This window comes from Liolophura sinensis, chromosome 8, assembly GCF_032854445.1.
Source record: "Liolophura sinensis isolate JHLJ2023 chromosome 8, CUHK_Ljap_v2, whole genome shotgun sequence".
NCBI classification, from domain to species: Eukaryota; Metazoa; Mollusca; class Polyplacophora; order Chitonida; family Chitonidae; genus Liolophura; species Liolophura sinensis.
Genome location: NC_088302.1, coordinates 19,147,789 through 19,175,707, shown reverse-complemented (window position 1 = coordinate 19,175,707; position 27,919 = coordinate 19,147,789). Strand labels below are relative to the sequence as shown.

At 38.7% G+C, this 27,919-nt stretch overlaps 2 protein-coding genes across 2 annotated transcripts; one reads left to right on the top strand and one right to left on the bottom strand.

Moving 5' to 3' along the window:
• The first annotated feature begins 2,599 nt into the window (after positions 1–2,599).
• On the top strand, positions 2,600–9,780 carry LOC135473275 (uncharacterized). The gene is made up of 4 exons (XM_064753123.1): positions 2,600–3,127; positions 4,499–4,755; positions 4,975–5,066; positions 7,535–9,780. Exons 1-4 carry the CDS (start codon positions 2,600–2,602, stop codon positions 7,636–7,638), a joined length of 981 nt encoding a protein of 326 aa, XP_064609193.1. The 3' UTR covers positions 7,639–9,780.
• An 8,089-nt stretch (positions 9,781–17,869) lies between these two features.
• On the bottom strand, positions 17,870–27,704 carry LOC135473274 (nucleoside diphosphate-linked moiety X motif 17-like). The gene is made up of 7 exons (XM_064753122.1): positions 27,685–27,704; positions 25,986–26,091; positions 25,373–25,556; positions 25,061–25,086; positions 24,388–24,488; positions 19,399–19,641; positions 17,870–19,052 (listed from the first exon to the last, which is right to left on the bottom strand). Exons 1-7 carry the CDS (start codon positions 27,702–27,704, stop codon positions 18,905–18,907), a joined length of 828 nt encoding a protein of 275 aa, XP_064609192.1. The 3' UTR covers positions 17,870–18,904.
• Positions 27,705–27,919: the final 215 nt, after the last annotated feature.

Below are 27,919 nucleotides of genomic sequence, written 5' to 3'. Positions count from 1 at the left end.
AATTCACATCTTCGACACGTTTAGCTCACGCAACGGACAAATGCAATGATATGCTGAAACAAAGTGAGAGCTAGTTTGATAAGATCCTGTTCACCGATGCGGATCTAATGGCTGATATTGCATGAATACGTATGCATGGGTGTAGCCTGATAGATCTTTGATATCATATCGAATACCGGTCCCTCCATGATCCCGCTTGTACTAATTGTAGTAATCATAGCAGTGTTACTTGCATTGTTACCTCCAATTAACACAAAATAAACCGAGAGCTATCGCAACACTCCTCTATCAGACACGATATATCATCTATCGTCAAATATTGCTGCTGTATTCGCCTGAAATTAATTTCTGGCATACTTTTTCACAATAATTTCCACTTCACAAAGTGTCTGAGTTCGGGTAGCATATTTCCCACTCATTATCTGCAGGCAATTTTTTATCTGCCGATGAACACAATATAATGCTAATCAGCGTTGGATTCTCCCGGGAACGCAATCGGCCCGCCATTGTCCGACCCGTGGGGAAAAATCCCATGTTAAGCCACACGTAAATATTTGCTGTGATTTTAAGCTTCCATCTTTGAATATGGGGACGGGTTCATTTGTCATGTTTGAAAAAAAAATCCATAGATAATTTGATACCCCAGGATGAAATGCCGTTAAAATGACGAGCTACGTTGTATGTCTCAGACTGTGGTATGATCATGCTATTGTTACACGTTTGGTCGGCCCCTCTTTGGTTGGGTGTATTGGTTAAAATGTTTGACAACATGTGTAAAAGTGAAGTAAACACATTCAGCCACAAGAGCTCTTCATAATACAATTCCAGATGGCTTCTAATGACATTAGAAAGATCCACTTGCCTGAAGATTTTTTGTTTGGAAAATACAAATCCTACATATACCGCTATACCGTCACATATTGTTTCTTTTCCACCTGGTTTTATATTACAACCAGTCGTTATATTTTGCTTCAAAACTGGCTTCAGCTGTTGTTAGAGAAACATTAACGGAGATTTCCAGCGGATTTGCAATGTTGTTGAATTCTCTAAAACTCAGTTAGCATTGCCGATCACATCCTTCCCCCTTCATCCGGGCTGATGTTACACAGGTTAAATCTATCATTGTCATTTCTTTGGACAAGGAATGTATAACTATGTACCGACATGGAAGCTAAATATACAGCCAATTATTGCCCGATGATAGTATATTCATGTACTCCTCGCTGTCATTGATCATTATTTGGTCAATTAACCAATAAATTCGTGGGTTCGAATCCGGCTTCCATCTGTCCGGTTTTTATGAGGAAGTTTGTTCGCTACCTCACAAGGTATTGTGTTTTGGGGCTTATCTTTCTTCAATCATGACCTTGGCAGAAGATGGAATATTCTTTAATGAGACGTTAATGAAATATATAAATCTAATGGATGTTCTCAATATTATAATACACAATTTCATTGTCACAATATACTTTTTGGTTTCAGATCCGGCTGGCGAATGCAGCGTGCTGAAATATTTCACATGTGTACAACATTTAAAAGGTATATGACCCAAACATTCATAATATATGTCCTTAAGGCAATGAATGGGCTGTTGGTTGAATTGTCCATGTGAAAATTCCCTAGGGTATATAAGGTCACAACATCATGTATTAATTGGGGGTATAGACATACTGGATGAGGAAAATACGTCATGCGTTACCTTGAATAAGCTTGAATAAAATGCATAAATGGATAAGTGAATGAAAAAGTGATAGAACATAAAGGAGAGAATTATTTATTGCATCATATGTTTTTCTTTTTTCATCGAATAAAGTATATGGCCTAATCTTGAGCAACGTGACAAAGAGCAGTAAAGTTTATGGCGATTTCGGTTATGACTTAATTACCGTCGACAAACAACTGCTTAACAGTATCTTTATATAGTACTGACAATGTTTTCCATGTTCTTCTCTCACAGGTCACGTGGACGTGACGGACAGCCAGTGTGACTGCCAAGTCAACTGTCGCCATGTTGAATACCAGCCCACTTTATCGCATGCAGCGACATCTGTCTACGCAGGGGAGAGCAATCGTGCGTCAGTTCGCTAAAAAGAAACAGCTTTCAAAGAGGTTAAGATTGGCAAGAGATAAGCAACAAAGAGTGGACAAAGCAATGTTTGCGTATGATTCAGGGATGCTGGAAAATATTTCCAAAGGACTGGAAGAAAGTTTTTTGAAAATCGACTTCTCTGTACGTACATGATAGAAAGTTATGAGGCAGAATATCGCAGTCGTCTGTCCAAGCTCAAGATCACGTTGGAATCTCTGAACAAAACGATAGGCGAAAATCTAAAAAGTATCAACGAGTCTACTCATATAGGTTTCTTGTCAACCGTCGGTCATTTCAGGGATATTTTCAGAGCTGTCTCCCAAGAGGCATTGGGAGCCCAGAAATGCCAAGCTTAAACCGATATCGAAACTAAACGAAACAGCCTGGAAACTGTTGACGAAAATCGAGCCTTTGATCAAACCAAATAAAGAATACTACTACCATGACTCCATGCTGGCAGCAATCAGACGTGGTGTGGGAGAAGTTCCGGGAGGATCTGGTCCCAAAGGGATGGACCTGGGTCAGAAATACGAACAGTTCCGTGAACATCAGGTGTTCTACAACAAGACAACGCTGGCCATCCTGAACAGCACGCAAGATTTGCTACGGTCCCTGACACAGGAGTACGACAAAGTCCGGGAAGAGACCACCAATAACCGTCGCTCGGACGGTCTTGTGGAAGACGCCATTAACGAATTTCTACAGACGCTGCAAAAAATAGGATACCTGACGGTGCCATTGTTAGATCTACATATAGAGAAGCTGAAGGATCAGTATAGCAAAGACCAGTCGGCTATCATCGGACTGGCTACGAATTTGGTCATCATTGGCCGGACTTTCCCAGCTAACATCTCGAACATTGACAGATACTTATCGGCTATAAAGTCCACGTTATCAGACCTTACAGACGTCACTCGAACCTTGAAGGGGAAACTATCTGCCATCGCCAAGCAGTATAAAGAGGAAGAGATAGATAAAACCGACATGGCCTCCATATTTGACAGCAATGCCATCCGTTCGTCTTTAGAAAAACTGCGGGTAGGTGCATGACGCACGTGGTAGGCTAATATGAGTGTCTTTATTTTTCAGAAGTTGTTAATTAATATCAGTTATTCATTTGAGATGGCATTGTAATTTGGTGTCTTCTGTCAGCCTGGATCTTGTCTTTATAAGGCAATTCAGTTTAATCTCAAAACTTCTCGCGGGGGACTATTATGTTATTGTAAGTAGGCGATTATTATGTTGTTAATTTATGTAAGTTAAATGCGATGACATTGAGTAAATCTAGACCAGTGACGTCTAATAAATTGCAATTAACATCAGCTTTACCTAATTCTGTTTAAGCCATGCTGCTAGAGGGCGCGCAATTTGCTGTTTTTTTATGCATTTACATGAACAGTTAGAATAAAACTGTAACTGAGGGAAATTGGCAAGAGGCCGTATTTCACCGGTTACGTGCGTTACCATTTGTCAGCTATCACACTGTCGTCATTGCTCTGGTTTATCTTCCTATGCTGTATATCTTAATTATATTCATCATCCCCTTTGTGAAGCAACTGACATCGGATGGCTTCTGCTTTCACTTGTATTTAGGGACTTAAGTCAGAATTATTCCCACCTGGCAATTTATGTTTGTTCTACATTCAAACACCTACCTTCTTTAGTTTGTACCTTCTCTAAATCTGCAATTTACTCTAACGAACGAACTGTATAAAAAAGTGACATGAGAAAATATGGGTGTTTTTACATACTCCAATTAGACTCGTTTGCAACAGGAAGGTTCTAAACCAGCTCAGTGCATTCTACTGGTCTACTTGGTCTTGCTTTATTTAATAAGATGAACCACTTCTTCCTTCTCCGTCCCGTCCCATACTCCCAGCCCTATGCATGCGTTCCTTGGCCTTGGTGCAATTCAAACACAAAGTTCAATTTGTATTATTCTTTTGTTCCGCCGGGTAATAATTATGCATAACGTAAACGTTATAGACCAATATGTAATGGTAAAAATGAATTTATCACTAGGGTGAATCATGAAATGACCTACACCTATAATCTTGCTTTATTCTACCTTTAGGTGAATTAACATAAATGCACGGATGGGGAGGGGGAGTACTCCTTGGCCGTGTTGTTATAACGTGCCAGCGCGGGGCAATCACTCTAGAGCCTCTCGCCAGCTCATGCTGGTTTCCTCTCCAGTTGTAAGTGGGAAGGTCTTACCACAACCTGTTGATGGCCGTAGGTTTCCCTCGGGCTCTGCCTGGTTTCCCTCCACCATAATGCAGGTCGTCAAATAGGTGAAATATTCTTGAGTAGACTACTCAAAGCACCAATCAAATAAAACAATAAATTAACACAATTATACTAAAGATCTATACTATAACTTACACTGTTGCATTTCTTTGTTTTCAGACGTCGTTCCGCCATCTTACGTCCCGATTTGACAGCCTCCTAGCGGCGGGCATATCGGTCAGGAATGTTATCTATCCGGTGGAGAACGGTACCAAGGACGTAGACTTCGACCTTGAATGGCTGGACTTCCCTAATCTTCAACGGGAGGCGGGAACTATCAAGGATTGCCTGGAGGGAATCGTCTCCAACGTTACGGACTACCAAAATGATCTTAAAGAATATTTAAAGGGAAATAAACTGGACGAAAATTTCTATGTGTAAGATTATTTATGCCGTCTTATTTGAAGCTAACACACTTAAGCTGTCGTAAACGATCCATTTTATTTTTACTTCTCCTGTTTAGAGATTAAGACATGAATTTTGATTCACTTACTTAAGTTAAAGTACACCTTATATAACAAACTGCTGTCGCCAAGTTTTCGATTGCTTTGTTTTCAGCTTTTGTCTCAGTTTAATGTGATTTTTGTTATTTTCAGAAATAACTACCTTCACCTTGAAGTATATTTCACAGAGCTGAGCGAGACAAAAATCACCCAACACCAATCTTATAGTTTCTTTGATCTCACTTGTAAGTTGATTTATTCATTTACCTTGCTGTTTCTTTGTTATCTGTGAAATGTGGTTTTGGGCCCATATTTATCAAGCAACATAAAACTTAACTTAACTTAAGTCATAAGTGCTTAACGGGTCAAACTCCGAGCTAGAAACAACTGAAGATTGCGGTTGGTACATTGTTCTGCAGCAAAACATTTTAACTTTAGCTGTGTTTGAATTTTTGATCTATGTCTTTAAGACGCTTGATAATATGGCCTCCGTTGTATAGTTCAATAAGTTCGATACTTGGTAAGATATTATGATATTCCCGGTACTTTGTTTGATTTCGCCTGGAAGCAAATAAACTGCAACGGTGTCAAGCAAAAACCAATAATTTAATATATTAAATAGGTGGACTACATAAGACTACTATAATAGTATGGAGAGTAAAGTCAGGGCAGCGACGACAGCGTGATAATTAACAAACGGTCACACGTAACCGGTGACATACGGCCCTTAGAGTTTTATTCTAACTGTTCATATAAATGCTTCAGTAGCAGCAAATTATACATCCTCTATAGCATCACGGATTAAGCAACAATAAGTAAGAAGAATGCAACAGTATTAATAAAAATTTATTAGACGTGAATGGCCTATAATTCCTGAAAATGCTGCCATGTCATCACATGGTATAATGGCCAATAATTCCTGAAAATGCTGCGATGTCATCACATGGTATAATGGCCTATAATTCCTGAAAATGCTGCGATGTCATCACATGGTATAATGGCCAATAATTCCTGAAAAATGCTGCGATGTCATCACATGGTATAATGGCCTATAATTCCTGAAAATGCTGCGATGTTATCACATGATATAATGGCCTAATAATTCCTGAAAATGCTGCCATGTCAGTATAATGGCCTATAATTCCTGAAAATGCTGCGATGTCATCACATGGTATAATGGCCAATAATTCCTGAAAATACTGCCATGTCATCACATGGTATAATGGCCTATAATTCCTGAAAATGCTGCGATGTCATCACATGGTATAATGGCCTATAATTCCTGAAAATGCTGCGATGTCATCACATGGTATAATGGCCTATAATTCCTGAAAATACTGCCATGTCATCACATGGTATAATGGCCTATAATTCCTGAAAATGCTGCCATGTCATCACATGGTATAATGGCCTATAATTCCTGAAAATACTGCCATGTCATCACATGGTATAATGGCCTATAATTCCTGAAAATGCTGCCATGTCATCACATGGTATAATGGCCAATAATTCCTGAAAATGCTGCGATGTCATCACATGGTATAATGGCCTATAATTCCTGAAAATGCTGCGATGTCATCACATGGTATAATGGCCAATAATTCCTGAAAATGCTGCGATGTCATCACATGGTATAATGGCCTATAATTCCTGAAAATGCTGCGATGTTATCACATGATATAATGGCCTAATAATTCCTGAAAATGCTGCCATGTCAGTATAATGGCCTATAATTCCTGAAAATGCTGCGATGTCATCACATGGTATAATGGCCAATAATTCCTGAAAATACTGCCATGTCATCACATGGTATAATGGCCTATAATTCCTGAAAATGCTGCGATGTCATCACATGGTATAATGGCCTATAATTCCTGAAAATGCTGCGATGTCATCACATGGTATAATGGCCTATAATTCCTGAAAATGCTGCGATGTTATCACATGATATAATGGCCCAATAATTCCTGAAAATGCTGCCATGTCATCACATGGTATAATGGCCTATAATTCCTGAAAATGCTGTGATGTCATCACTTTATTTAATGGCCTAGAATTCAATATCATGAAGGCATTTTAGTTATGTACTTTTAAACTTACTGCCCTGCATTTGGGGCTTGCGTGTTTGTGGGCCATCAGCGTTTTACCTGAGAAAAAAAGGACAAAAACCAATGCCTTGATCACAATCAGAAAAGCTGACAGAGTGAAGTATGGCGGCATAGTGCCGCGGAAAAGGCGCATGTACGTGGCACAACAAATAAATATTGCTTGTTCTTATCAAATAACATAGTCTAAACTTCCTGCTACATATAAATATCAATCACGAAACGAGTGACAGGTACACACATTTGTGTTGTATGATCGAAATTGTTGAATGATGAGGTGATTTTACAGAATCAAAATTGTGACGATATGTGCGATCTTTGAAACATACGTTTCTTGTTTCATATATGTTCTCGTCACCATGTGGATGAAATACTGCCAATGTGGTGTTAAATCGTACTCATCCATTCATTCAAAATGCACTAATTTTCTGGGATAACCCAATAGACACCGCGTATATATGAAACACATACAAATATTGCAAAGTTGTGTGTTGAAAGTATATTTATTTTCCCATCTTCTAATTTGTGTTCAACGAATGCCTTCTTCATTGCCGTTTTCCCGTGTTGTATTACATTCCGAGAATTAATAGGTTTCATTTTCGCTGCAGGTGACATTGGAGGAACGCTGGCCCTGTACACGGGGATATGTATCCTGACGATATTCGAGACGGTGGACTTCATCTTTAACCATGTGCTTTGTCCTTCATTATGAGTAGACAGATGGAATCATAACATACGCTTACCAGTCCGCTGTGTATTTTGGATGACACAGTGATAGAGATAAACATGACAAATAAAGTCGTTACATTCGACTGTCCAAGATAATAATAAAGAAACTCAATTTTCCGCCATCAAAAGACATTTCCTGACCGCAAGCATCCTGGATGCAATCACACGGTGAATGCCGTGAATTACCAATCTGCATATCCGGGGAATCTCACGGAATCTAACGGCTGGATATTTGTAAACGAGAGTATATAGTGCTACGTGCATGTGTAATCGCCCTTTGGGTCACCTGGTTTACCTTGCCTGAGAACGAAGTTGAAACATTTCAAGTAGTAATGAAAACGAAGAATAAGCAGGTAATGACAGAGGGCCAAGGAGGGGCAAACAACTGACATTATTATATTCGTGGCCAAACTGAGCTGACCGAGCTTTATTGTCGATTATGCCAAATCTTCGGCTCGCGAATCCTAGTGTGTGGATTTCGTTGCAGACCTGCCGTGGGCAGATTCCATGGAATTAGGGTTTCCGTGTGGCGAAGTTTAAGGGAAACATTTTTGAACATTCCTCGTAAAAGTATTGCAAGAAGGCAACTCTTGAACAGGTAGTGCCGATGTTCAATGTCCCTTTCACCCATTGGTGCAGGTAGATTTCTGAACTTAAGATCATTGAGGACACTTTCACTGATTACTGTGCCAAATCCCACAAATGGTACGAGTGCTTATTTTCCAATGATTTTCTCATTCGAAAATGTTCGCGCACAATTACGCCAGTGTCCCTTCCGTGAAATGTAGCTTGAACTGGATTTAAATACTTCAAATTACCTGCGCGGGGCTAAAGTGTCTTCGGACAAAAAAAGGCTGACTCTGTGAGAGTTTCTCCACTCAGTGAATTAGAACAATACGAGTTTTAACGTCCTGACGATAAAGGACGTCGACTCCTGATTTTTATATAACTGGATTTTTTCGGAAATCAGGCAAGTCAGGAAAGGTGTATACCTTAGACATATGTCCCACAATTTCATTGAAATGAAAGGAAGGGTAAAGCGAAGATATTCACCTGATTAGAGATATGCTGATCCCGTGATAAAGTTGGGAAGAGTGGTGGCTTACGTTTTTTTTTGTCTACTCTGATACAGCATAATTAAGATGGTGCGAGTGTCATAAATGTCGTTAGACATCACTTCGCATCGAGTGATCCGCTGGAGATTTATGTTATGTGTTTCGTGAGGGTTTGACGCTTTACGTCTCTTGTAAATACATCATGCATTTTATGAACCATACACATCGCCATGGTGACGTAAATGTCATTTTCATTATAATATTTTCTTAACCAATGAGAAATTGATGAATTATTCCTGAATTTCGAAAGATTTCAAACAACACCTGAGGACAAAGTATTACATCAATCTTGAATTGCGGAATAATAAGGACTTACAGAGGCTATACCGGAATTTTTGGCAAAAAAAATCAATCAGCGCAAATATAATCAAATTTTGGCTACTATTTTAAACAGTTACCCTTCACGAAATATCGGCCTCGCCTCTGCAAGTCTTATGGTTCCAAATGGGTAACGAAGTTCTTAAAATTTATGTAGAGCATTGCGTTTTAACTTTTTATAATTTAAGAATCATTTAACGGAATAGATAGTACAGGTACAAGTTTGATATTTACCGCAGACAATATTTTAAGCTATTTTTGGTAAATACAGAAACTTTGATTTGATTAGTAAATATGGAATTTTTGCCAAAGCTTCAGTATATCCTCTGCAATCACTTAGTATTGGAGCATACTTTGAAAATAATATAAGACTTGGGGAGAAAGGTGCACTTCACTACACATATGGTCTATGGGATACCATGGGATTGGGTATTTTTATAAACAAAGCTGGTGTGTAATTTTAAAAGCTTCTTATCACTAACGCAGTGGAATTGTAGTCAGCTTTCCTTGTAACTGCCAGTTAGGAAGTTAACATCCATTTTTGTCGTTTGGGAAGTAAACTGCAGATATCCATCTGGTTTTATTTTGTCTCTGGCCTCGTCTGTAAACAATATTCACTTCATTACATTTCGAAGAAAACGCATATGTTGAAAAACGCCTGCAAAACAAATTGCCAAAAATCTCAAATATTGAAAAAAAGTATTTAAAAAAAACATCATATTTCCAAGCTTTTTGAAATATATCTTCTCTGAAATTCTTTTATGGTGAAAAGCTGCATGAAAATTATATCAAGTAAAAAATAAAAAAATACAAATGTCTACGTTGTTAAATGCATACAACCTTGACGTAAATTAGAACCCGATTCATATTCCCAAATAACAAAATGCATGTATTAGCTTGCTTCCCTTCTATACATACGAGCAAAACTGTACATACCGTTATTTGATGCGTATATAGTTGGTCTCACACTGAGCAACTGAAAATTGTACATGTCTTTAAGGATGAAATTTTACTTCATGCTGAAAAACGCTATTTTATAATGCTTTTGTGCTAACAGATGGCAGGTTGGCGTTTAAATGCATACTGTACATTTCTGAGTTAAAATCACTATATGAATATATCAATTGTTTGGTGTTTTTCTACTTTTCTGTGTTAATTTAAAATTGTCTTGGTCTCACCAGGTACAACAAATAGTAACACAAGATATACATGCCGCAGGCGACAGATCATTCGTTAAAAACTATGTCTATTTGTAACCTTGAACTGTAAGGTGGGTTATTAAGACCGTACTGATAGTTCTTTAATGATATGTTATAGACGATGATCTAACATGGAGTGATTTCTTTAATGTATTCTTATAAACAATGTTTTATGGATTTTCTTTCATATTTTAAGTTCCACAAACAAAAAGTTCTCTTCTTATGTTGGAAAAATTGTCTGTGATCCGCGAGACCTTGTACCAATAGTCAGCATGCTTCATAAAACCAGCCTTAAAAATATACCTTTAAATGGATTTAATTCTGAAGAAAACAAATCCCACAAGACTGAAGGAAATCATTTTGATATAATTTTCAGTGGTCTTAATTCAATTGACAACGGATATTTTAAGTTTTATTTGGTCTTTTTTGAACCTAAAAGAATATAGCTTAGTTTCCATAAACTATTTGTGGATTAACGTTCCATAATGTTTATTTTACTAGGCAACTATTTGTCGAAATTCACCATCACCCCCATGCCTTCAAAACATACCGTGTAGAATCAACATCAATAGGCATATCTTCCCAAATAATGACTGAATCACTCCATGTCCTGGTTTTATTATGTATTATTTCGGTCACATCACGAATGTGTTTTCTTCTTTTTTGGTTTCGAAGCCGCCATAGTTTATGTACATACATAAAATCCATATACGATAATTATCGTTGGATTTATTGTAATCCTCTTGCATTTTACCAGAAACTTCCTTATTGTCGGTGCTGTTGGCGGAACAGTATTCTTTAATCAAATCACTTATTTTCAGGGGTTGGGGTACAAATTGGGAGGGATGAATTGCTGGGTGGAGGCATCAGTAGAAGTAGATTGATGGTTATTATGGCCTGGTCCCCAGCTTTGCCAAACTACTATCCCCTCCCCTCGGCCGCTTTCCCTTATCCAGATGATTCATCAGCTCCGATGTAGGACGTAATTCGTTTGAGGGCAGTTGTTAACGCCGGGTCTCCCTTACAACGAGTTGCCATTCCCTACTGATGGCCCTAACGATCATTTACTTGGGCACATCGAGATTAGAAGCGTAAGAAATATAAATGCGGCATCTATAAATCAATTAAGAGAGGGAAACATCAATGCAACCATCCATTAGCTGGCGACTTTAACTTGATTCCCTTGGGGATTCTGTTTTGTAAGCCATGTCATGCGAGTTAAACTGCCGCCAGGTTTCAGCCGTGCGGCATTCTCCCCCTTCTGAATAGAACCGCCACGAAATCCCCTTACGGCAAAAAGCTGAAAATGAAAATGGACATGGCTTGTGGCACAAAAATTTCACGCTGGATTGGCTTGACTTGAGAGAAGCCTGAGTTTGAATGTGTTGAACTCTAAAGCAACCTATAGTTCATTTATCTGGAGTATACACAAGTAAGAGACCATGTACAATTTGCGGTCTCAGGCGACGACGCATGCGCATTTCGAAAGTGCACCCATGACCAACATACCATCCCCAACAACTGTAACATCATCCTCCCCATAATGCTTATGGTAGCATAAAGTAAGCGGCCGTTTATACTCTTGTATATTCCACAGACACGCCCACATTAAGATAATACATACCATATAAAGTGTTCAAGCTGGCTCAGTTCATTCTCCGCACAGCACATGCGTCAATCTCTGCGCTGGCTGCCACCGCTGGCAATTTTTGTAGAGAACTCCTGAACAACGCCGATGTCACTCGGTGATAAGGCATAGGGGCAGGGAATTACGTGTTGTCGGAAAATAAAAACTCTGTTTCAACACTTGTTTCCATTAATGCTTGATATAATTCACTTTATCTAAAATATACACAGCAAGATTCCAGTGGAAACCTGAAACGATTGAATGACTAAAGATTATTACAGCTATGCGCAGCAGTGGTAAGGCTAAGCCATCTCGAGGCCTGCGTGGCACAAGATCCAAAGGTCAGTTATGTACAGAGCGGTACAGATCGGTTCGTGCACTGTAAGTAGTATTACATCTCATTGTAGACGACTGACAGACCTTTGACAAAAAAGCCTGCCCGTTCACTTCCAGCTTTTACTAGTTTGAGCTCGGCCTTGCATTAGAACTTTCTTTAGTTATCTCGCAGTGAACAGCGGTAGTTTCTTACACGCTGTGTTCATTGCGTTGACTTAGGTCGCCACATTGGATATATGAACGGTCGCAATCAAAGCACAACTGAGATACATATTTTGTTATCGACAACTTGTATTCTAGCATGGTAGAAGATTTGAATACTGATTTCACTCAGTCGCCTGGAACATGCCTTGCGTCTTTCCAACATCACTGAAAACTGTTCACTGCATCTCTTTTCATGATTCCGCCCTATTTTCATACTTTAGGTACTTTCTTTGCTCTTTGGTGGTTTGTGTTATACGTCGTTTTGGGAATTGGCCTTCCGGTTATTGACCTGGAATAGGTCCGGTTTCTTTCACCTATAAACTATTCTCACCGAAATACTTGCATTACACTTTTAAATATCCACATGTATTTCATTGGACAAACTAAACGTTTAAATAACTTTATAAGTAAGTACTGAAAATGAACTATATTTTCGTTAAAGTCAAAGAATTATGGGTTTAGAATCAATATTTTTCAGGTGTTATTTTCTAGTCTTGGATATAAACCGTCACGCACGCAGTAAACTCGTCAGATCATACTGAGATACTTTTCTAAGATCGTCTCTCTTAAAAGGCAGATATCATAGGTTCAATCTTGGTACAGGACTAAGATTTTATAATTAGTAATGTTAACGTCAGAATAAGGGGTTAGTCCAAAAAGAGGTCCATAATATGTGAGACATTAGCCCACGAAATGTCGGTACACTTGTGTATTAGCTGAGGGTTAATTCCGTGCAGTTTCCGTGTCTCTCACATCGCCATCAACTGACCGAAGTAATGTTTTAAGGCATTACTTCTTAGAAGGTAAAGTAGTTTACGAAGGAAAATTTTTACAGCCTTCAATCTTTTTCTGTCGATATAATTTTGTATATAAGCTTACATTGCAGAATATCCTACAGGTATGGTCTTTAGGAAATATTCACCTGCAAGACTATTTACGATTATGGGCTTCCGTGACCGAGTGGTAGGGTGATAAAGCAGCACAGTAACTCTGGAGTGCCGGCTTCGGCTCGAGTCGTACATGTATGTGGGAAGGTGTGGAAGCAACCTGCGGATAGTCGTTTCCTCGGTGCTTCAGTCTGATTTCTTTTAGCCATAATGCTAGCAGCTGTCGTAAAACACAAATCAAAAAATAAACAGAATTATAGACTTCGAAAGCTCTTTTGTGGTTTACAAGAGGTACACAAATGTGGAACTTCACGCTTATATCAGGGGTCACCTACCATCGCGTGTATTATTACGTTTGGCACCACTTACAGTGAGTCAAGTAAGGTACGTGTACGAGATGACGCAATCAGATTCACTGTAATAATTTCGTATTCATTAATGAAGACCCTTCTATAATGGTTTTGAACCGTTATAATGGTTTGAATCATTAAACCGTTATTAACTCAGTGTGCTAACAATACAATAAAGCAAACTCTTTGTATTGGGGGGAAAACATATGCCATTTATATGTGCATTTGACACATTACACGATTATGTTACCAGCGGACACTATAACTCTCAAAGTTGGCACTGTCTGACCACAGTGGCCTCGGATATAAAGCTGCCATGTGAAAGAAAAAGTACTTTTTACAAAATAACAGTTGACATAAACCTTGATACGAACTAACTGCTACCTCACAAAATAATATTACTTGATTAAAAAAACTCGCGATTTGGGAAAACGATCAAAATACCTTAACAGAAATATTTCTACCAATCAAACAGAAAATAAACAATGATTTCCTATAGTTAATTTATAGGACTCGCCAATGAACTACCTTTTCACGAAAGGTAATCATACTTAATTAAAAAAAACTACTAGTTTGGGAAGACCAGTGGCATGGGTCAAAGTAAATTAACACAAATAATTCCATAAATCAAACAAAGAACATTCCGTATTTATTTGGAGGACTCACGGGGTAGAGCAATGAACACCCAGTACATGTTAATGAGGATTCTATGGGGATCTCAACCATCGGCAGATAATATTTATTAATTCACTCGGACAATAATTTGATTGCTCTCTGATGCCATACAAGATAAAATTCTCGACCGGGCGATATCGTGTCAAGCGAGTGTGTCATGTGTTCCTGTGATGTGCTGTTTAAGGGTGGAGTGCATGAAATATTCACCACATCGATCCATATCAGGCAGCTACCTGAATATGCCTCGAGAACGCCTCTTGTTCACTGTGAAAGGCCGATGCCTTCTGATTACAGAGCGCAGGTATAACAGACTTCGATCGCAATCTTCATTTATTTACCGCTATAACTGACAAAGAGTGGAGAGCGGCTGAGAGAGAGAAGTTTCGCAGAGCGATGCCGCCAAGTACCAAATCCCCCCGTGGTTGACGAAACACAAGGCATACATGGAAAACCACTTCTGGAAAACAAGGGAGAATTTATACGGCGTTGTGGAGGCTTTTCCGTTACCGATGTACCTATAGGCTTCGACGACGTACGCCTTGTTAAATGCCGAGGTCAGCCCGGACTTGCGACAGCCAGTTAAAAAGCGATACGCGTTACTCAGCGCCAATATTAAACTGAAACGTATCTTTTTATGAGAGCCAATTATGCGAGAACGGGTGATAAAGTAATTGGTTTTAACTGTCGGATTGGCCCGGTCTCGTGCTCCCACGGCAACTCCCAATCAGTAGACACCTATACACACACACACACCCGTACATGGCTCTGGAATGCCACACACGCCCAACATCACAGCAGAATCTCCCGAAGGGAGAGCTAAATGTATTCTCGACAATATCCTCAAACATTATTAATGTGTTTGAAGATGTCGAAGCTGGTAACGTAATATAGAGCAAGGCATATTCGACCAACAACTATCAAGAAACCTTCAATTTAAAATACCTATTCATGAGCGAGCGCGTCTCGAGTGCGGTCGCCATCTTTATTCATAAACATTGGTTGTCTTTAATCAGCTTCCGGTCGCCATGGGACACCTCCGACATTATACACTGGCTCCTTTTCAAGAAAACTCTCCAGTTTTTCAAGAAGCAATTTGATTATCTAAACCCGGATAATTAAGTCCTATTTGGAAGTCTGGTCTCCACGGACGACCGCTCCAAACTTTCCGAGCGGACTCAAGGTTTATGCGCCCCCTGGCGGCAACGTTAAGAACAACGGAGTCAGTCCTAATAATCTTTCTCGTTTTAAACATTTTTTTCTTTTGAATCTAACTAAATTCTCAAATAACGACGACTGCTATGTTTTCTTGTGTGTGATGAGAAAGAGAAATCGTAGTTCCTACTGAAACAGACATACGACAAGGTCAGACGATCAGGGGTTGCAATGACGACACAATCATGTCGTGATTTGAATAAGGTATTTCGAGAAAGACCGGTGAAGTCGGTTAAAAGCAGAAGTATCAGTGATGTTTGCATGGAGGCACGCGCTAATGAAGGGCTTCATTGCTCATTACCAAGCTTTAGGAATGTCTGCCGAGGTTAAACAGAAAAATTGGCAACCAATGAGAAAATGCCACTTTTGATCACCCAATTCAGGCCCAATTCGCCGCGTTTTGGTGTTCTGCGACCTGGTTCATTCTTCGTATTTCTCAGTCATCCAGACAACCTTTGTTCTGTCAGTAAACATCTGACTAAACAGATAGATTGCTAAAATATGTCTAAAATAAAATGTGTGTATAAATTGTCCCCGGACATGTATATAGCGGAGCGCATGTACAAACAGATGACTGCAAATTGTTCCAGATAGAACCGATTTTATTCCGCTACAAACCAGAGGCCGATTCTACAAAGCCATTTCTGACTTAAATCAGAATTTTGAAATGTGACTTTAGAGCTTGTTTTGGGGCTCTATAAATTAAAATTTTGACCACCTGATAAATGTGATCGGAGGACAAATGTGTATTAAATTTTCCAGTATCGAACACAAAATCATGTGAGGTGGTTTTCAATTTTGACTGAAGTCAGAAAAGTCGTTGTGAATCGGCCCCGTGGGACAAATCTATCAAATGTGATAAGACTTAAGTCAAAAAAAGTCACAGACAGTTAAAATTAAAATTTAAAAAAAAAGAAGTTTAAAATTTGTATACTGATTCATAACTGTAGAGCAATGTACCAACCACAGTTTGAATTCTTTTCTGTTCTCAGTTTGTTCGTTTTGTTTTGTTTTTTTTTTTGTTTTTTTTTTTGAGCCCTGGCAAACTAAGATAGTGCAGTTGGCGATATACCTTTAACATGTGAGGCTGAAACTCAGATCTGGCTTGTTGACCTAAAAAGTTTTAACTAAACAAGCATGCTGATAAAGTTACTGGAGTCCTTTTTTAGTTATACTCAGTTGTTTCTGCTGAAGTTTGGCTGTGAGTGTGACTGATATTACAAACAGCTGAATATAAGCGACTGGTGGAAAGAAATAGACTGTTCGTACAGATTTACTACCTGTAAGTCATTTTATGTACACATAGTTTTTAGTAATTCTTTTTAGTCCACTATTAATACTGTTAGTGAATAGAATGAATATACCACAGAGCCTTTAAATAAGCATTCATGAGAGAACATAAGGTGGGTTTATGTAAACTTCACGCCTAATATAGCAAGTATACGGCTTATGGGTCATACCTTTATCATGCATATCGTCACAGACTCGTTTTCAAATCACTACCTTTATCATTTCGTGACAGGTATAGTTGGTTAAAGCATAATTTAGAGCAATCTGGTTAGTCCGTTTCAACTTCAAAACGGCGAAAAGAGTTGAAACCTTGACAGCTTATCAAACAAACCCGTGCAGAATTAAGTTACTGTTCAATACTCACGTTTGTTAACATGAAGACGTCAGTCAAGATCTCAACCAATCAAAACAATTCACAAATCAAAGTATTGTACAAAGTAATTTAGCCCAACACCAAACCCCTCACAGTCAGAAGTGCTTTCCGCTGCCGGTCTCGTGGGAACACTTGAGTGCTAGATGTGACAGACTCTCGGCACAATAAATGTGTCGCACAATAAACGTGTAGCAATAAGAAAGTACGAAGTTGAAATTTACAATCGTTTTGAGCGATTTTCACACAACTGCATGTTTAAATAATTTCGAACAAAAGTGCTTAGAAATTTTGACGTATTCTTTTCTTTATTCTAAAGTCTAGATTCAGTAATCCCTTGGGCGGTTCCGGATAAAAGGCATCTAAATTAACTGGGTTCAGTCATTGTATATGTGTTTTGTACAGAACGCAGTGGATGGCCTGTCGCACATTTTACCATGCTATATGATGCACCGCAAACAGGAATTATAATACAGACCGTATAGACATCGTTTACACCAGTAATATGAGACGGATTGATATTATCGCTTTTTATAACCGTCATATGAACATTCTTAACAAATGTAGTATTAAACAGGAAGTATATTTATTTTTTTATTTATTTATTTATTTATTTATTTGACTGTTGGCCAGTATTGTGGTGGGAGTAAACCGAGGAGAGCCCCGGGGAATGTCGCGACCATCCTCTGTTTCACGAAGTATATCATATGATATTCGTTCGTCAATCAGAATTAACGAACAAACTAAAACCGTTTTCACTGCGAAAAAAAAAACAAAAAACAAATCCGCAAGAATTTGTATAAATGTAAGACGCGTAATAGTATAATGTATTGAGCGTTACATTTTTATAACTGCATGTATTTTCCCTTTCATATATACATTCTACCGGGAAGAAATCGGGCAAGGTGCTGGGCAAACCGACGATCATCCACAAGTTGCTGCAGACCTTCCTACGTTTGAATGGAGAGGAAACGAGTCGAGCAGTCTTTGACCTAATAGCAACCGCATTGGTGAGAGGTTTCTCTGATATTGTACTGCTCTATAGCACGTTAACCAAGCACGGTTAATAAACAAACATCACAACTGATATTACATGGAACAATTACATTGTTGTCCCTGTAGAGTGTGTATGTTTAGCAACTATATAGTATGCAGCGTGTACATACAATGATGTTTCTCATGTAGGCTTACTGCTTCAACAGTGGAATGGTTGCGGATATAAGAGCCTCCAAGAACAATGATTCCTTGGACAAAATGCTCAGCTTTTTGTCACGGTCAATTTACCTGACGTATCGTCTTCGCCTCAGAATCAATGAGACAATCATAAATTGGCAACGTCTACCCGCATTTTGCCTAGCAGAAAGCCCATCGACTGTAACAATCTACTCGGTATAACGGCCACCGACTATACAGTTACATGATGCAGGACAATTAACTGTAATTTATTGTTCACCCTTCTCAATGAGTCGCTGGAAATTTTTGTATCGAATGTATAATCCCCACCCTGTGCACTCTCTGCCAACTTCCGTTTTCAATTTAAGGGCTGTCTCCGACCGGAAACATGCCGGTCGCCATTGCTGGGAGGGCTTTAGCTGGCACTTCCGCTGTGTAACTGGGTTCCTCATTGGTTAATGCATTTCTGGGTGCCTTTTTCCTGTTGCCCACCCTACGTCACTTTAAGCCATTCTTCTAAGACAAATTTCGTCCCAGTGCAAACCCTTTTTATGTCCACGGCATCTGAAGATGTTTCTAATAATGGCGCTGTAGGAAGATCAGTCAATATTTGTTCCTTGTTTTCAGTAACCAGTATAGCCCTGAAATAACAAACACGACAACTGAGCCGAATGCCTTAAAGACTACATAGCATTTTTCAACACCAGGGACATTAGCAAAAAATAATACAGCGGAAACGGTTTCGGTTGCAAAGGTTTCGTTACTCATGGATAAAAGTGGTTGTCCTTATTGGTACAAATCAACACAACAAGGGGAATGTATGACATAGCGGATAGCTTAATCATGTCTAAATATCTCTTTACCTGTACTGAATATAAAAGCTTACGCAGTAACGCGAAGTGATACAGAAGATTAAACGCATAAACAGAGGAAAAATGTCTTGAATCAAGACAGGTAATTTTTTCTCTAGTGGAGAAAGTCGCTCACTTTATTTTCTGAGGAAGAGTTTTATGATCGTTCCCATATGGCCGGTTTTCTCCGCTGGCGGAAGTTATGGCCTCGACCATCTGTCTATCCAGCCACGCACTTGCGCCTACTTCCGCCGGATTCAGATCCATTTGCTTCTGTAGCTTCTGTGACGTAATAGACGGCAACAGCTTGGCAAGAATGAAGACCACAATGTGATGGTGTGTCGACAGGCCTAGGCTTAGCTTCGGCGGAAACGTCGACAGAAGTTCGATAAAGCCGCAGTTTGTTTGTTTGTTTGCTGCTCCACCAACAGTTTGTCAGAAGACATAATAGAGACCTTTCGTTAGAAGTCACAAGTACAAACTTGTAACTTGTAAATTCAAACCAGTATTAGTTTATTTATTCTAGTTTGAAGTTAGAAGTTGAGCTTGTAACTTCTAACTAAAGGTCTCCATTGATACAATAGAAACACAGCACAGAAGATAACAATTGGCATTTACAGTGAAAAATAACACTAGATTGCATAACAACATATCCAGACGGGCATAAGTACATATATAGTGGTGAGGTGGTAATAATCAAGGCTGACCGATGGGGTTATAAAATACATGCTGGTTGCTAGAAGTGCTGTTATCCACGATATGCAAGAGCTACGTAGTCGATTTTTTGCATTTATTTGTAAATGAGAAAGGAGATGTAATAGCTGAAATGCAATGTCGAAGTTTGTTGCATTCTCAAGAACCATTCGAAAACTTTATTAAACACAACATTAAAGAATAAGCACGTGTGGTTATATCTAGTGGTAGCAAAACAGACTGGTGAAGTTAAACATATGAACCGTTTGAACACTACAAACACATCTTGTTTGAAATTTTAATAGGATGTGGTCAAAGATTGCATGAAGCATACAGCTTAATCTGAAACCAAATCCTTACTTTACCTAGCAGTGGGTTAAACTGAAACAGGATCGAAAGTTAACCCTAAACACAAATCCAGACTCCACCTGGCAGAGATCTAAATGTAAACGCTTAACTTGACGTTGAAAAGTACCATGCTTATGTTGTGAGAAAATCCAAAGCACGATAGAATTTTAATGTTACTAACCCTACAATATAGTCTAAAAGAGGTATTCGGGCCCGGTTATTCGAAAGTGTATTTGGTAATACCGATCTTAAGTCATATTTTAAATTTTAGCCAAAATCAGCAGTCAATGCACTTTTAATATATTGTATATATGTATCTGAAAGGTGTATAAAAATTGAAGACTTGGCTCAAAGTTAAATCTTGTATTAAGTCATAATCCAATGTTGAACAACCGGACCCAGCTGGTGGACTAAGGATTCCCTTACTTGGTCCTTTGCATTTTTTTAATGGTACTGTATGTTAAATTTGACGACACCACAGCATTTTGAGTAATTCTGAATCAGTAACGTCTAATAAACTTAAGATCACCGCATACTATATTGTTTTTACTTAATTCTGCTTTAAGCCACGTTGCTCAGGGGCGTGATTTGCTACTAACTCAGTAATTTGCTACTGTTTAAGAGTTAGATTAAAACCTTAACTGAGGTAAACTGGACTTGACACTGGTTACTTGTGACCATTTGCTAACGATTACACTGTCGTCGCGTTATTATAGTTATATATAGTCCTGGGTTTATAAAAGTAAATGAATAAAGTGTAAAAAATATTACAGCTTTCAAATTTATCAATCCTTGTAAAATCAGTACTAAACAGTGAAAGTGGAGAGAGGAAACAGGATCGATTTCAGCATTTATAAGTGAGCGTAGAATCGCCTTATTACACTCGTGGAGAATATTTTATAGAACTTGTGTCAAAAAAAGCTAAACCAAACATGAATGAAATCAATAAGAGGGTTGGAACGCCACTTAGATTTCAATCATGACGTTGAATGCATGCAATTGTTCTTATGTAGGACGTACATTAACGGTGTAATGCCAAGTGCTTCTCTAGCCTTTGCTGAATCGTTACAAAAAATGCACAAATAACATTTGATTCTAATGGCACAAGTAACTTAACAATAACTTAATTTTCGCACGACGTCCATTTCAAAGACCCCTTCAGTGTCAGGGGAATCAAAATGAGTCTATGTAGGCTAATGGGATTGGGTTTGTATGGTCGATACATTGAAGTTGACGCATTTAGATATAACTAGATATAGTATAAATTATTTTGTAAGATTTTATCGCATCTGACATCCCATAATAGCATTAATGTTGTTAACAAAAGGTAACATTTAATGTTGCCAACGAGTAGCCACAAATAGCTTCCTGTATGTGATACATACATTTTACATAAATTTTGTTTTCAACATCCTTGTGGGTTAAGCAAGTAAATGAAAAGATATTTTCACTTGTGGTTTAGTTTATCATCTCTCACTTTTTCTTGTTTTATTTCAGGACAATACGACTGTTAGCTTTACTGGTAGTGCTACTGAGCCGCCAACCAAGAAATCGCGGTATTCTTTACAATTAATCAAGACTATATAAGACAAAGATTATGTGTCAGATTAACATGGAGGACATACAATGGGCGAGGGTGAGGCCTACATCTCGCCTAGTTAACAGACAGTCATAAAGGTATATTATAACTGTAAGCTGACTCTGAGAACCAAACAGGTCACAAGATATGTAACTAGATACAAACTTCCTTGTCTAGAAGGGCTTTTTTCTCTTTAATACTATGTGCTGTCATCAATGCAACATGATTTACTACCTCACAAATATCGCCTACAAAAGTAACCCGCAAAAAAGAGCAGCATCAGATTGTAATAAGTGGAACACCCTGGGAAACGCCAAGAAAGGTTTGTATTATGTTCTATATCCGGTGTTACTAGCCGGTAATAACCGGTTACAACGGAACCAAGGTAATCGGTGTACCCCAGATAAATAACGGTTGTGTTACTCGCCAGGTGTAAGGTTTCTCTATAATTTGCACACCCTGTTATAGGCCCCAGACCAGCGGTAAGGCTTATGATTAAACACGAGAAATCGTTGGTAAGGCGAGGCAGATTGGGCATCAGAATCTCTTCCCAGTGAGCAAATTCATAAAGAACTGGAACACACTCTTAAGAGCCCAACTTCCGCCACAGCCACAAGTGTAAATCCGAACACTGAGTTCTCTTCTGGGCACTAATACAACGTCAGAGAAAAATATGCATTTATGTCTTTTTGTGGCAGACATATAACCTCCTTGGCGGAAGCAACGAAGCCTACTTATACCAAATCACACGAAAAGATTCACAGAAATGCCCAAATCCATGTGACTTGAAAACTTGGCAAATAGTTCACGGCTTAGACTCAAATCTTCAAAAGAAACGTGGAAAGGGTGTACAAAAACATGTACTTATAACTGTTGATAACTTGAACAACTCAGCTGTAAACTAGATAACATGCATGTTGTGATTACTAAGTCATCACGTAGATCTTTGTAGTTACCAATTTCTGGCACGTTTCGTAGAGTAATGTGATTACCAATTTTCAGCATGTAAAAGCGAGAAAAATGTGATTACAAATTATGGTCAATTCGAAATGGTGGTTACCAGTTGTTACGTGCTTATCCGGTACCACCGAGTGGTAATGCGCGGTATCTACCAGTCTTTACGTGGTACAACATGTGGCTGTGGAGCACTTTACATTTTTGTCAATCGTTGTATAACATAATACAGACTTACAGCAAAGTAAAATCCATAGCAGCGACAACAGTGTGATAACTGGCAAATGGCAACCCGTAACTAGTGAAATGCAGCCTCTTACAAATTTTCCTCAGTTATAGAGTTTTAGACATTAGTAAAGCGTATTTCGCAGTGTGTTGTCTCTTTGACTGTTACCATAATCCCTCCCAATCACGAGACATACTTGCCCTAATGACCTTCTTTATGTCATATTACAACTTTTTGCTAGTAAACCGCAATTTAATTTGTTTATCAATGTAACTGTTAAACAATACACTCAAAAATTTAAAACGAAACTATAAGAGTAGACGCATATTTCGACATTTGGCAAGATCACATACCACAGCGACACAGATCAGACCTACTTCCACTTCCCACTTTGTCAAAGCTAGAGTCAGAAAGGTGGCTCTTTCAAACCTGTTAGATGCAAACAAAATCGTGCATAGTGTGACAGATAGTTTCATATAACAGCACAGTGAGACAGTTCCGAAGTACCGCACATTTATTTTGCATTATCACATCTTTATTGTCCCGCCTAGAGAACCACTTTCATGCAGTGGGATTCCGTCTAACACGGGGCTTGGGGCAGTATATTCACCGTCTCATCCAGTGTGAAGTAGATCGCCACGTTAGCATAGTACACGATTTGAATACTGATTTCTCTCAGTCGTCTACATTATACCCCCATTCATCTAACATCATTGAAAATTGTTGATTGTTTCTTTTTGTATGATTCCGTACTACTTTCGTACTTTATATAAATTCTTAGTTTTTTTTTTTGGTGTTGACGGCTGATACGCATCTAGCCATTGTGCTAGAGGCTGTATGAGTTGCAACTATATAAGCATTTATATGAATGGTTCGAAAAAAAACCCAACTGAGATAAACTGACAAGAGGCCGTATTTCACCGATTACGTGTAACCATTTGTGAACTAACACGCTGTACATATTACTCTGGTTTTATCTCATATGCTGTTGTCTTCTATATTTCAGGGTTAATGGCTGAAAATTTCATTCTTGAGGTCAATAAATGTAATAACATGCTGGTTTTAGTGCCAAAACTTCTCCAGTAGGATATCATTCTACCGTCCAAATAATCTACCAAAAAATCTCTCTAAGATCAAGACAGTTCTCCAAAATGTGTAACTTAGCCATGTGCGAATCTTTAGGAGATTTACCGTACCTGAAGGGTCATGTTCAAGGGCATTTAAAGATCTGTAATATCGATTATAGTGATTCAGTTATAACCAAAACGGCATGCTGGTAAGGTATCACAAAGTCACATTCTCGTACAACTAATTACAGGCTTACCTCCCACAGAGCTAAGATCGGCAGGCGAGAATCCACAAAATCAGACTGCCTTAGAGTGATCCCAGTTTCTTCCCGAAGTTCTCGTATCCCAGACTCCACGATCTGAAACAAGTCGAATAGTTATCTCAAGAGATGAAGAACAAACTTTTCCTCATTGTTACTTTTCTTGTCGACTTGTCATAATTTTTCACTGCAAGTAAGAATGAGTTTTAAAAAGATAAAACAAACTTCCGTCACAGATAACTGAACAAAAACGCCAGATGATTTCCACCAAAGGGGCAATACTCTGTTAGGCATTATTACAAGGTATAACAATGCCCCTGACCACATCTGGCAATGACGAAATTTTTAAAAAATTTAGGGACTCCAGATCAGCTCGACACCAAAATGTAATGCATTAGTTCTCGGCCAAACTGTGCAGTAATTCTATCCAACATGTGCATTACTTTTCCTTTAACTTGGCTACAAGCAGGCAAACAGACAGACAAATAAACGCCGGCAAAAATCTTAAATAAATATATCAAACAGTTTCAGTATAATATAGGTTTACACCTCCCTAACCCTCCCCTCGGCCAAACCGCCCCGCCCCTAATGGTGTACAACGCCCAATGCTATGTGTAACACTGGGAGAGACAAAGAGAACAGAATATAAAAGAAAGAAAAGTAAACGTTACCGTTTCATTTCCTTCAATGTGTCCACCTAAAAATATAATAAAAACTATTTTACAGTGAACTGTGATATATTGTGAACGGTGATAAAACGTTACAGGCTACAAGCTTTTCCTGATAGTAACTCTTTAGGTGTATATGTACAAAAAAAGAAAACATCTCTCAAGGAAAACTGTCTCTGATAACCAGAAGGAAAGAATACGATCATGGCAGTTGTAAACTTTAAGCTAAACAGCCTGCACTGGAGGAGTTTGTAATTCCTTATATTACTGCGTTATATAAATGTTTATACACGTAGATGTAGATATCCAACGGACCTGGTGGAACCAAAACTCCTGGGAATAATTTCAAGTGGCTTGCCCTTCTTGTCAGTAAGATTTTGTTGTCTCCGGTGTGGACAATGACAGCTGTTCCACTGAAGACACCGCCATTTAGCACATCACCAGGAAGTCGTTTAATTTCTGTCTCATTCAAATGATGGAAGGGACAGAATGGTGGTCTCTTAAAAAATAAAAACGAAAACATTCATTCAAAAAATTTTCTTAATTTTAAGGACGTTTGTTGTCAATACTTTTCATTTAGAAACATGGACAACAAACATGAAGAAAACGTCTATTAAGCTGTTATCCTGAGACCAGAAAATTATCATTTGAGCCAATGCTAGTTAAATGTTCGCTGCAGGTCTAGATGATCCGGCGTTGTTTCAGTCTTTTCACGAAAATGTTGAAAAGGACACCGGAAATGACACCGATTCGCTCACTCTGACTATAACAACATAAAGAAAGCTGAGACACCAAGCACCGGTTTGTAGTGCAGTCTATTTACACTACTGAACTCCCAAGTAAAAAGCTCTTGGCATCATCAACCTATTGTCTTCATCATAAGGAAGGAAACACTTGACTGACCATGACTCTATTTAAATATTATTACCCCAATTTTCACAGGCACCTTGCTGTCTCCATCACTAACGAGCAATCCGTTGTCTCTGAGCTCTGCATTAACCAGACCTTCGCTTCGCTGAGATTTCACTTTGACTCTTAAATATACACAGCAGATTATTAGTGTAGTACTGGGGGCCTCCGTGGCTCAGTTGGTTATTGCGCACTAGCGCAGCGTAATGACCCCGGAGCCTCTCACCAATGCGGTCGCTGTGAGTTCAAGTCCATCTCATGCTGGCTTCCTCTCCAGTCGTACGTGGGAAGATCTGTCAACAACCTGCGGATGGTCGTGGTTCCCCCCCCCCCCCCCCCCACCCCCACCCCGGCCTCTGTCCAGTTTCCTCCCACCATAATGCTGGTCGCCGTCGTATGAGTGAAATATTCTTGGGTACGGCGTAAAACACCAATCAAGTAAATAAATAAATTAGTGTACTGAACTGATTAATTGGTACCAACCATTTACCAGTGATTATAACCATTCCTTTTTTGTTATAAACTTTCACAAAAATGTTATTGTAAATTGAATTTAAAGAAAGGGAAAAGAAAAAAAATAATTTGGAAAGAAGCTAATCGGCAATAAATTATCTCTTTTAAATCTCATCGAGAGACTGGTTGACCGAGATTTACTAAGTTGACCGAGATAACATCCATGGCTGTCGGTTTGAATTTCCCTGTCGCATGCACTTGACCGAATTTGCGGACACTCATTCAGTGAAGCCTGAAAGAACTGACGTACATTATAAGAAGTCCCGTGGAAGACGAAAAATAAAGTAGGGTTTCCTAAGGTCATCAAAGCCTGTGGCTATGGTCTGGCATAAAAATCAAATGTTCAGCGTGAATGAAAGTGAATGAAAATGAATACGACCAATTACTTAACACTTAAGTCTAAGACAGTTTGGTTAATCTTGGGGCCTGGGCTGTCTTTGACTTGTAAAAATGTAAAGAATGTCTTCTTGAAAAAAAAACATTCATTTTTAAACAGGTTTGCGGCACCAAACAAACTGGTAGCATACAAACATTCGATTGGCAAGCATGTCCACAAAATGAGTTCTTTAAAGGGAAATCCATTTCAGAATGCAAACCAACGAAAATTTCATGTCAAAATGATGAAACTTAAATTGATTCCGTTTGACTATTGTCCAAATATTTCTCATGGAGTAAACTCTCAGAAAATAATAAAGGCAATAATGTATAAACTGCAAACAATGATACCTTAGAACAAGCGCTCACCACCTGTTTCTCACGCTGATGCTATTAGTTATGCAACACGATCGCTAGTTACCCATATGTGATATGTTTGGAGAATTTCTTTGGCTTCCTTTATCCGCCATTTTAAACAGGTGTGTGAGATAGGCCAGCTGTTAATTCATCTCGTCGAAGCCCCCCGGTAAATGATATCGACAGGAAAGCGCTTACGTCCCTTACATCTATACCTGGATCTATACCTACCGACTATAAATACATGTATGATTTCACATATAGCATTCTCGTGTTAATACATTAAGGCATGGCAAATTTCTAAGCCAAATATAATATACTATAATTTTCTTTTTACCGTGTATAGAAAACTTTCACTTCAGTGAAAAACGATAAGGTATTTATAATCTGGATGTTAAATTACATACTCCTCGGTGTTAAGTCTAAAATATATAGCTCCCTTTAACCGAGAATTTGTTCCGTTGAATGATTACTGAGCAAACGTATGTACCATAGTCGCAAATGTCTTTTAGTTCATAGCTGGAATACGCGTTCCGTGCCTTTGTATATATCCCAAGCATCGATGTATCTGTACTTCTCGTCTAGCTTTCTCGTGAAACATTGTATAAATCTTAGCTTGTAGTTGTGAAGCTTAGGTTCTCGCCCTTGTTTGTCGTTGATGCGCTACTCACACTGACTGATTCACTTTTGCTGAACACCATTCTCAAG

Bases quoted from the DNA above. Each gene is read 5' to 3' on its own strand.
- LOC135473275 (XM_064753123.1), top strand. From the start codon at position 2,600: ATGGACCTGGGTCAGAAATACGAACAGTTCCGTGAACATCAGGTGTTC. The intron at 4,756-4,974 runs GTAAGATTATTT...TGTTATTTTCAG, and splicing joins CTGGACGAAAATTTCTATGT to AAATAACTACCTTCACCTTG. The intron at 5,067-7,534 runs GTAAGTTGATTT...TTTTCGCTGCAG, and splicing joins TAGTTTCTTTGATCTCACTT to GTGACATTGGAGGAACGCTG.
- LOC135473274 (XM_064753122.1), bottom strand. From the start codon at position 27,704: ATGGTACATACGTTTGCTCA. The intron at 25,087-25,372 runs GTCCGTTGGATA...TTATATTTTTAG, and splicing joins AGGAGTTTTGGTTCCACCAG to GTGGACACATTGAAGGAAAT. The intron at 19,053-19,398 runs GTGAGCGACTTT...TTGTTATTTCAG, and splicing joins ACTCTTCCTCAGAAAATAAA to GGCTATACTGGTTACTGAAA.